This window comes from Camelina sativa, chromosome 16, assembly GCF_000633955.1.
Source record: "Camelina sativa cultivar DH55 chromosome 16, Cs, whole genome shotgun sequence".
In the NCBI taxonomy this organism is placed as follows: domain Eukaryota; kingdom Viridiplantae; phylum Streptophyta; class Magnoliopsida; order Brassicales; family Brassicaceae; genus Camelina; species Camelina sativa.
Window position 1 is genome coordinate 15,483 of NC_025700.1, and position 9,800 is coordinate 25,282.

Genomic DNA, 9,800 nt, shown 5'->3' on the forward strand with positions numbered 1-9,800 from the left:
AAAAAAAAAAAAAAAAGGACAAATGCATTGAGATACTGAATGAGAATGAAGCACAAGTACACACAGTGAATATCATATCATATCGATAGAGCAAAGATGAAAGCTGACCGTGGCACGCAGCTGCTGATCGTTGTACTTTGGATCGATATTGAGACGGAAATGGGCTTCAACCGACTCCACGAATCTTGTGTTAGCGGTTTGTTTAAGCAAAGATATAGCAGTCGTCACGTCATACTCCTTTTTGGTTTCCCTCAGCTTTTGGATTTCCAAAAACCTCTTCGACCTTGTCTGTCAAATGGCAAAAACATCAAAAACAAAAATTGAACATTAATTAATTAATTATGGCCAAAAAAAAAAAAAAAAAAAAAAAAAAAANAAAAAAAAAAAAAAAAAAAAAAAAAAGAATATATTTAAGGATAGATAGAAATCAAAAAAGAAGCATACTCTATCTCTCTTAAGAACCAAAGCTGCTTTTCCTTTCTTAGGCTTGGGCGGATCAAGGACGGCGGTGGCGGTGGCGGTCTGCTCCGCGTCCTCCTCTGTGTCGAGGTCAGCCTCTGCGGCCACGGCGGAGACAACAACCTGGAAATATCGGTTGGAAGCTCTATCGATAGCAGCAAATCTTCTCTCCCTGGAACCCCCGAGGAGAAGAAGCGGGACGCTTAAGTTGTTGGGTCTGGGGCTGGCAAAAGAAAAAAGAGATGGAGTAGGGGTAAGCTCCTGGGAACGAGTGGATGCGGCGGCGTATGCAAGCATGAGAGATGAGTGAGAGGCGCAAGAAGCCATTGTTAGAGAGGAGGAGGAGAAGAAGAGCAGTGAGTGAGTGAGTCTGCCTAATGCCTAATCCACTCCACGCCCAAAGGGGATAACAAGAGGGAGAAGACCCTTCCCCTTTTTTTCTCTTTCTCTTAGCTATTATACCCTGCCTGATGGTGCACCTTCGCTACCGTGTTCCTATTTTAAATGACACCTGTCTTATTCTAGACCATACAATATTACACGCGTGTCCTCTTCTTTTCCTTCTTTTTCTTTTTTTGACTTCAACACTCTTCGTCCTCCTCTTCTTCTTCGTCCTCCTCTTCTTCTTCCCGCCCACTCGAAGAAACCCTTCCTCCTCCTCTCCTTTCGAGAGGTAACTTTATCCAAATTCCGATTCCTTCGTTTTCTCTTCACTTTCAAATTTCCTGTGCCCCGATTTTGTGCTCATCGCTACCCTCTGCTTGCTGATTTTGATTTTGAATTTTTTTTTTTTTTTGTTTGGGGGGTTTTCACTGTAGATTGATAAGGACTAAGGCGCGATGTCTAACGTAACAGTCTGCGCGCGATTTCGGCCACGAAGCTCTAAAGAGTTGCGAGATCACAGAGATGGTGTCTGTGTTCGAGGCATCGACGCTGAAACCTTCGTTTTCCAGGTTTGTAATCGGACCTTGCCATGTTGTGGTTGATTCATCTTATTATTTATTATTGTCTAGCCACATTGAATCCGTCACTGGTTATTCAATTTTCTTGCGTGTAGGATGACAAGGAAGACGAATTAACATTCACCCTCGATGGAGTTTTTTATGAGGACGCTCCCCAAGCTGCGGTTTATGAGTTTCTGGCTCTGCCGATCATGAGAGGTCTTTCCTGATCTAAACATTGCTGGATTAAAATGTAATGAACACTTTTGATTTTGCTTTCTTTGGTTTCCTTCCTTCCTTTGGTCTTTCAGACGCTGTGAATGCTATAAACGGAACAATCATCACTTATGGACAGGTTTGTTCTCATGATCTCTTTCCCCTACCTGGATTGCTTTCAGTATTCAAGTTTGTTATTATAACTTTTGATCTTTTCGTTTTTAAACTATGCAGACAGGGGCTGGGAAGACATATTCCATGGAGGTCACCTAAATAATCTTCTTGATATCTATTTGAGTTGTTCCCTGTAGTACAAGGACCTTTCCTTCTTAATAAACTTGGTTTTCTTCTCTTCTATTGATTTAGGGACCAGGCATCCAAGACTGTGATGATCACAATAAAGGATTACTTCCAAGAGTCGTCGATGGGATGTTTGGTCAAATCAGCTCTTCCAAAGATATTGCAAATTACACTGTTAAATTGTCTATGGTAGTGATCCAAGCTATTACTCCTCCTTACAATCCCTCATGTATAAATATATCTTATGTTCCTTTGTCTCTTGTAGGTTGAGATCTACATGGAGAAAGTCAGGTAATGTTTATGCCTATACCTCTCTCTCTCTAATCCCTTCTAGGGTTTAGCCAAGCTTATCGATAAATGAATATATCTCTCATTTTCTCAGGGACCTGTTAGACTTATCTAAAGGAAACATACAGATCAAGGAAACTAAAACACAAGGAATACTGTTGTCCGGCGTTACAGAGGCTAGCTTCATTGCCTTTATGTCTTCTGTTTGTGTTGAGAACAAACTTTTACTGCGTAGGCAAGTTTTAATTATTCGTGCTTCAGGTACCTGTATCAGATTCGGCGGAGGCATTACAACATCTATGCGTAAGATAGCAGCTACCCTGAGTTTCTTGATTGCCTAATACTATCTTCTTATTTCTTATTTCTGATGTCAATTGCCATTTCAGGCTGGTTTAGCTAACCGTGCAGTTGGGGAAACCCGTATCCTCTTAGCTTATCAGCACTTGTTCAGTGTTTCCACATTTAATAGATAGTGATATAGTGAGATAAAGATTATGCTCCTCCGAGAAAAGTTAAAACTGATTGATTAGTCATCTGGAAGAATGTTTCCAGTTTAACAATGAATGGCAGAAATGAATATGTCCAGCAGTAGAAGCCACTGCGCTTACTTGTTCACAATCCAGCAGGATTCAGTTAAAGATAAGAGGTAAATTCTTTTATACAATTAATCATGAAACGCTGATGCAGCTGTAAAGGTGGAACTTATATTTTTTTGGTATGTAAACAGGGTGAAAACAGGAAAACTGATTCTTGTCGACCTGGCTGGCTCAGAAAAGGCAGACAAAACTGGAGCAGAAGGTAGGGTTCTTGAAGAAGCGAAGACGATCAATAAATCACTCTCAGCTTTGGGGAACGTGATAAACGCTCTCACTAGTGGGTCATCTAGCAAAGTGAATCACATACCATATCGTGACTCCAAGCTTACTCGCATCCTACAGGATGCCCTGGTTAGTATCTCTTCTCAAGCTGATTTTATTTTATAATCCTTCAGCTTGTTCTCAATTCTATCGTGGTTTCTCATGCCACAGGGTGGGAATTCTCGAATGGCACTGCTTTGCTGTTGCTCACCTAGCACTTCGAATGCATCTGAGACGCTCTCAACCCTCAGGTTTGGCATGAGGTATGCAAAGTGCATCTCAGTGTAACACTAGATGGCCAGTAACGTTTTCGTTTTGCATGTGTCACATTATTGAACGTGTTTAAAACATAGGTTTGCTTCCAATTGTTGTACAGGGCAAAGCACATAAAAGCATCACCACGTGCCAGTGAAGTAAAAATTGCGAGGTCACAGGAGGAACCCTCCTCGGTAACCAAAGATGAGAAATGTGGGAGGATCCTGGAGAAGGTTAAGATTTACTCAACAGCCATTTTTTCTAGTATTCGGAAAAATGGATCTAAAAGATAACATATGCATTAATGTTATTGTATACAGATGAAAGAGAGAATGAGCAACGAAGACATCAAAATGCTAGAAGAAGTGCTCATACATGAAGGGATCATTTCCAGCCTAGATTCAATGGATGAAGTGGAAACAGCATATGAAGATATTGTATCAAAAACTATACAATCCTTACAGCAGGCCGTTGAAGAACTCCAACTGAAAGTGAAAAAGGTAAACTAGAGTGTTTGAAGGGGTTCATTTACATAATAGTGTATATATATAATTAGAGAGTGAGGGTGAGCATGGTCAATGATGCAAGATTTCCTGTTGTTTTCTCTTTGCAGTTAGAAACAGAAAAGAAGGGTATTAAGGAAAAAGCATTGCGCAATGACGAACCAGGTCTGGTTGGAAAGATGTCAAGCTTCATCAGTTCTTGGTATGCATCTTTCTTTACGTCCTAACTATTTTGGTAAAGTAGAAGATGTGGACAAGTAGATGGTAAGGAGATAAGTTGCTCTTTTTAAGTTGTGAGAGCAAAACAGGTATTAACATTCAAAGTAATGAAATAGTAGATAAAGAATGGATGGGGGAGAAATAAAAGCTAATTAAGAGAGAGACATTACAATCTTATATGGAATATATCTAGTAACGAGAGGTGTCAGGGAGAGGAGTGTCATTGAGGAAGTGAATGAAGAGTGAAAGAGAGCGTTTTGGCTGGAAGCTGGGAACTTGATGACCAGCCCCTCTGACGGTGGCAAATGTCAACTTCTCTTTGTACTCCTCTGTGTATCCACCCACCTCGCCCCCTAGGTACCATGGATGCCAAGCCGTTTTGGCCGTTAGATTCATCTTCTTGAGGGAGTATTTGGTGGACGTCACCGGAATTCTCCCGTCCATGTCTCCGCTGAACACCCAGACGCGGACACCCTGACCCATCAGCCCCTTAATGAGAGGAATCATTGTGGTAGGACTGTCGTTCCACTTCTTAATCACACTGCTGCACGGCTGCCACTCGTAAGGCAGCTTCGTAGCGTTTGCGTGCAGGGCCGCTTGGACTTCCGGTCTGTTCAGGTAGGCCTGCACATAATGGTCACTGCACGGATCAAACTCCCTTATTGTGGTTCCTCGTTTGGGCCTGCGGGTGAGTGTGGAGTTGAGGCACAAGGGAGCGTATATGTTGTAGATGTCTAAGTAATACGTGTCCATGTCGATCTGGTCAGACACCACCGCGCACTCCTCAGTCATTACACTCGCAGACTCTGTCTTGAGATCACAGCTGTTCTTGAGTGTAGCCAAAGAATCTTCAGAGATCAAAGCGTGACTCTCAAAAAAGTCGTACATACCCATCAAGTCAGTTTCGTCGTTGATCACAGCATTTCCTATCAGAATACCCTTGAGATTGAGAAAGCTCCGGTGATGGAGAAGGATAGTATGTGCAAGTTGTGGAACATAGTGGCCGGCATAGCTCTCACCGGCGATGTACAAGTCCCTGCCTTTGTACGCCGGGAACCTCTCAAGCCACTTTACCAGGAAGATGTAGTTATCAGCCGCTGTATTCCTGTCCCCGTGCTTCTCCATATCCGACGTTGTGTTGGTGTACGAGAACCCCACTCCCGCCGGGGATTCTAAGAACAACACGTTCGCAGCTGCAGCACACACCGTTTGATTATTCTCCTTAACCACACAAGAATCGTTTACCATCTTATTACTATTATTTATTTTTATTTAAAAAAAAAAAGAGAAAGAGAGGTACCATTGTTCCATGCATATCGGTTTCTAAAAAGCGTTTTGCCGTCGCTGTGCACTCTGAACGGCCCAAGCTCTTGTAATGCTCCATACGCCAGTGACGAGCATCCCGGTCCTGTTTATTTCGTTAATTATATATCTCCAATACATATAGTATTTAGTCACGCATATTTTTGTAATCAAAATCTCGAATTTGTTGACAGAGCTAGTTAACTGCCGAGATATATTATTATAAATGCCCCTGATGAGCAACTATAAATAATGGAGTAGTATTAAGAAAAGGAAAAAAGAGTACATGGGAACTATATAGAAAATCCATGTCTATAGATAAAATACGTAGTGGCTGAATAATTCACAAGTAGAGCTGTGCAACAAAGCACGCCGAGAAATCCTCAGCATGTGCCAGTTTTGAAACACATCGAGAAAGGCAAATCATTTTTCTTTTTTCTTTCTCAGTTTTCGATTGGGGCTGTATCTTCTGAATATAATAATAGACTATTGGTGTGACAATCATTTTTAAAAGAAAAACAGAGAGGGAAGAAGCAGGCTAGGCATATGGGGTATGGTCCTCACAATTATAATATTTCGTGCACATATAGTCTATGATAGATTTAATATACAACAGAGAAAAAAAAAACAAAGACATCCCCTTTCGATCAAACTAACATTCTTGTTCATCTTTCTTCTCTTTTGCTATGAACTTACTTACATGCATATATACGCATTTATAAATAACTCCATGATTAACTAAAAGATGCAAAAAAACCGAACCAAAGATAAAAAAAAAATTATGAAATGTATGGACAATGAAACGTACCGCCGTTGAGCCATAGAAGCAGAGGAGAAGAATCCTTAGACTTGGACGCTTCCACGAAATAGTAGAAAAAGGAACGGCCCGCGGATTCATTGACAGTGACATAGCCGCCGTATTGATCGAAATCAACGGGAGGCTGTCCGGGCAATCTCCGTATCAGATCTCTCTTTCTTAACTTTTCGTGATTCGAAACACTCGGCAGCGAAGACGGTTTCAAATCCTTAACCACCTTGAAATGGCTTGTATCCATGGTGGACGAACCCACCCCTCGCTTCGACAGGTACAGGCGGCTCAGAGCGTGCACTTGGTTGCTGCATTCGATTCGAGACGACATAGACAGTAGTAAGAGTAACAACACTGATGCGATTACAGAGTAGCCCTGTCCTTTCCTCGTCATCTTAAGTGAAATATAGGGTATGGGAAGAAGGAGAGAAAGAGAAAGTTTTGGTTTTGAAGAAGAGACAGTTAAATGAAACACGAGTGTGTGTGGGGGTTGGGTTTGCTTCTTTAAACAACTTTCTTCTTGTTTTTTTGGGTCAATTTTCATTTTAATTTTTATTGTTCACTCATTTATGTTTGGGTCAAAACCTCTTACTATATATATATTTGGACGTCAATTTAAATTATTGTATGTTTCATCATTTATGTAATACTGTAAGAAGTTATCTACTATTAGTATTATTTTCTCTTGGAAACTTAATCGACAGCAATGGGTGACGACCTATACTAATCTTCGTTGATATATACTACTACTGTACTGTATATGGCCTTTGATTATTGGTTTTTAGTGACTATTTCTCCTTTTTTTTTTTTTTTTCTTCTTACAAACTATAAAAGTTGGGAGGAATATGCATTCTTACCCTGATAAACTAGCTAAAACCAGATGAAAAGAAAAAAAAAAAAAAAAAAAGGGAGGAGAAGATGTCAACGTCTCTGAGCGATCATGTTATGCCATGTGACCGTGACTCGATAACCTGATGTTTTCACACTTAATTATTCCCTCTATTGTTGTTTCTCTTGTAACACATATATTTGATTTTTTTTGATAACTATGTGAATTTTCATTAACTTGAAGTTGCAGAAAGATTACAAAAGCCTTGATACATCTCCCATCCCTTGCCCAGAAAAATAAAAACAAGAGAGGAAAAGCTGAAGAAATTGAGTAGGAATACCTAGTCAAACTTTAACGAGAGCAAAAGCAGATCCTTAAATTTATTTTTCCTCTTTTTTTGCCAGAATGGCATCTCTGATTTGTCTGTCTAGACCTTTGAACAAGATCTGAGCCTTCGTTGCAGAGTTGTTGTGATATCGGTTGTTTCGTTCCCTCCATATAGCTTACAGAGTTGCTTGGGCCGCTAGACGACGCAAACATCGTGGTACAGTGCGATCGTTTATATCCAGCCAGGCGGTGAATGCTTCCCAGGTGTGAAAAGAAAACGGCCTGTAACCAAGCCTCCTAGTCACTACAGACCAAATTTCCTCACTGACTTCACACCGAAGGAACAAATGCTCTCTTGTTTCTCGGTACAACCCACATAAGCAGCAGTTAGGCTCGATTTGAAGTCCCCATCTAACCAATCTATCTCTAGTTGGTAGCCTATCTTGGTGCGTTAGCCACATCATGAAAGCATGTCGAGGAATACCTCCTTTGAACCAAACCTGCTCAGTCCAATGAGGTGGATCCTGTCTTGGTCGCAAAATTTCCCATGACTTTTTGGTAGAGAAAACTGAGAGTTCCTCTGTGTCGCAGACCCAAAAGTACATGTCTGGTTCATCAGTGTCAGGTGGAACATTTATTGTTGTAAGAAAAATATGTAGTTCCTCAGCCTTTGGTGATCTTGTTGGTCTGAGATTCCATCCCATCGAGACCAAGTCTGCGCAACTTTTGCATGGATTGGAATTCCTGTTTGTGCAGGACCCGTGGGACCTAGATAATCAATTAGCGAGTCATATGGTGTCCAAGAGTCGTACCAGAAGCTAAGTGTCGAGCCATTACCCAGTCTCGCCTTTAAGAACTTTCCTGCAATGTGCCTGAGATTCAAGAGGGTCTTCCACGTCCAGGATGTAGTCTTTCTTGCATCGATGGACCAGAAACTAACATCTTTTATTTTTGTGTTTTTCATCCAGATAGCCCACAAAGAGTCTGTTGCTGTAAAGAGTCTCTAGATCAATTTTAGACACAGAGTCTTATTCCACTGAGATAAGCTTCGAAGCCCTAGACCACCTTCTTGTTTAGGGAGAGTAAGTTTGCAAGAGTAGGCGACTCTTGCTGTATCTTTTTTAGTTGCGTCCCCACCCCACGTGAAATTTAGTTGTAACACATATATTTGATGTTAACTGCAGGCAAGAAAAGCTCACCGTTAAAAAAAACCATACATAGAGTTACACGCATGATATATCCACGTTGGGATTAATGCTCTACAGTCTACAGTGAATATTTTGTTAATTTCGATCTATTTTTAGTTCCCTTTGTTATTTATTGTTTCATTCGTCTTCTCCAAGTAAAAAAAAACCTTTGATTCTACAGGAATGTATAAAACTATATATATAAATCTTGAACTGAGAAATGATACGAGTGGAACATGGGATTTTCGTGTCCGAGAACCCCACTGGCCAGATCCGATGTTTCAGCACATTCCTTGACAGTTATATTTCGATATTTTAACAAATCCCATTAAGCATTGACCACTTTTTTTAAAATGATCGATCGATGATAAAATAAGATTAAAAAAAAAATAAGACACTATTGGGCCTAGTTGTTGCGATTCAAAAACTTGGGGAGACTCCCTATGGGTTGGGCCCAAAGTAGGTGGGTCTTAGGCCTGAAAGATAAGATGGTGTGACGTGTCATGAATAGAATGGCTCACAGAACCTTAGGCGAGTGTCCGAGATTACCCTTACACTTACGAGTTACGAGGGCGAGAGTACAGTTTCAGCCCTCTGATGAGATGTTTCATTCTAATATAATATATCTATAATGGTAACTCCTCTTCCCTTGTAAATTCTTCTTCTTCTTCATCGTTTCATCAGATCCCAAAATTACAAATTCAGTCAAGTTCGCACCCCTACCCTAAATCCAATCTCCGATCGGCCGATTGATTCCACTCCTGCTCCTCCGTTATGGCTTGCATCAAGGGGGTGGGCAGATCCGCCTCCATCGCCCTGTCTCCCGACGCTCCTTACATGGCCGCCGGAACCATGGCCGGAGCCGTCGATCTCTCCTTTAGCTCATCCGCCAATCTCGAGATCTTTAAGCTCGACTTTCAGTCTGACGATCGCGACTTGCCTCTCGTGGGGGAAATCCCCAGCTCCGAGCGCTTCAATAGACTCGCCTGGGGTAAAAGCGGATCTGGATCCGAGGAATTCTCCCTTGGTCTTATTGCCGGCGGCCTTGTCGACGGAAATATAGATCTATGGAATCCTCTTTCTTTGATCGGGTGCGTTTCCTTCCTTGATCACTGTTTTTTTCTTTTCGATTCGCTCATTGTCAAATTCCGAATTTTCATCTCAACAAATGTCTTCTTATTTTTTTTGCAGCAGCTCCCAGTCCAGTGAAAGTGCACTCGTTGGACATCTTTCAGTTCACAAAGGCCCTGTGAGTAGTTGTCTCCCTGCATATATTTCTGGTTGCTTAACGCTCTCACGCCTCCTCATT

The 9,800-nt window shown here is 41.4% G+C and overlaps 3 protein-coding genes across 4 annotated transcripts in view; 1 reads left to right on the plus strand and 2 right to left on the minus strand.

The window, feature by feature from the left end:
- LOC104748971 (50S ribosomal protein L1, chloroplastic-like) overlaps nucleotides 1-883 on the minus strand; it is a 2,660-nt gene extending 1,777 nt beyond the window's left edge. The window contains exons 1-2 of the mRNA XM_010470539.2: nucleotides 445-883; nucleotides 109-288 (exon numbers count right to left, since the gene is read on the minus strand). Of these exons, the coding sequence (XP_010468841.1) occupies nucleotides 109-288; nucleotides 445-786 (522 nt within the window). The 5' untranslated portion in view covers nucleotides 787-883. The remainder of the gene's footprint in view (nucleotides 1-108; nucleotides 289-444) is intronic.
- LOC104748970 (kinesin-like protein KIN-1) lies at nucleotides 1,072-4,339 on the plus strand. Of its 2 annotated transcripts, XM_019238208.1 has the most exons (17): nucleotides 1,072-1,132; nucleotides 1,278-1,412; nucleotides 1,517-1,619; nucleotides 1,712-1,755; nucleotides 1,851-1,880; nucleotides 1,983-2,105; nucleotides 2,182-2,207; nucleotides 2,299-2,380; nucleotides 2,466-2,507; nucleotides 2,591-2,624; nucleotides 2,775-2,850; nucleotides 2,932-3,151; nucleotides 3,233-3,324; nucleotides 3,438-3,549; nucleotides 3,637-3,816; nucleotides 3,930-4,021; nucleotides 4,248-4,339. In XM_019238208.1, exons 2-17 carry the CDS (start codon nucleotides 1,299-1,301, stop codon nucleotides 4,282-4,284), a joined length of 1,407 nt encoding a protein of 468 aa, XP_019093753.1. In that variant the 5' UTR covers nucleotides 1,072-1,132; nucleotides 1,278-1,298; the 3' UTR covers nucleotides 4,285-4,339. The 2 variants fall into 2 exon arrangements, with proteins under 2 accessions (XP_019093753.1, XP_010468840.1); XM_010470538.2 differs by lacking the exon at nucleotides 4,248-4,339 and having other exon boundaries at nucleotides 3,930-4,162.
- LOC104748969 (serine carboxypeptidase-like 40) lies at nucleotides 4,196-6,657 on the minus strand. The gene is made up of 3 exons (XM_010470537.2): nucleotides 6,149-6,657; nucleotides 5,339-5,446; nucleotides 4,196-5,231 (listed from the first exon to the last, which is right to left on the minus strand). Exons 1-3 carry the CDS (start codon nucleotides 6,540-6,542, stop codon nucleotides 4,228-4,230), a joined length of 1,506 nt encoding a protein of 501 aa, XP_010468839.1. The 5' UTR covers nucleotides 6,543-6,657; the 3' UTR covers nucleotides 4,196-4,227.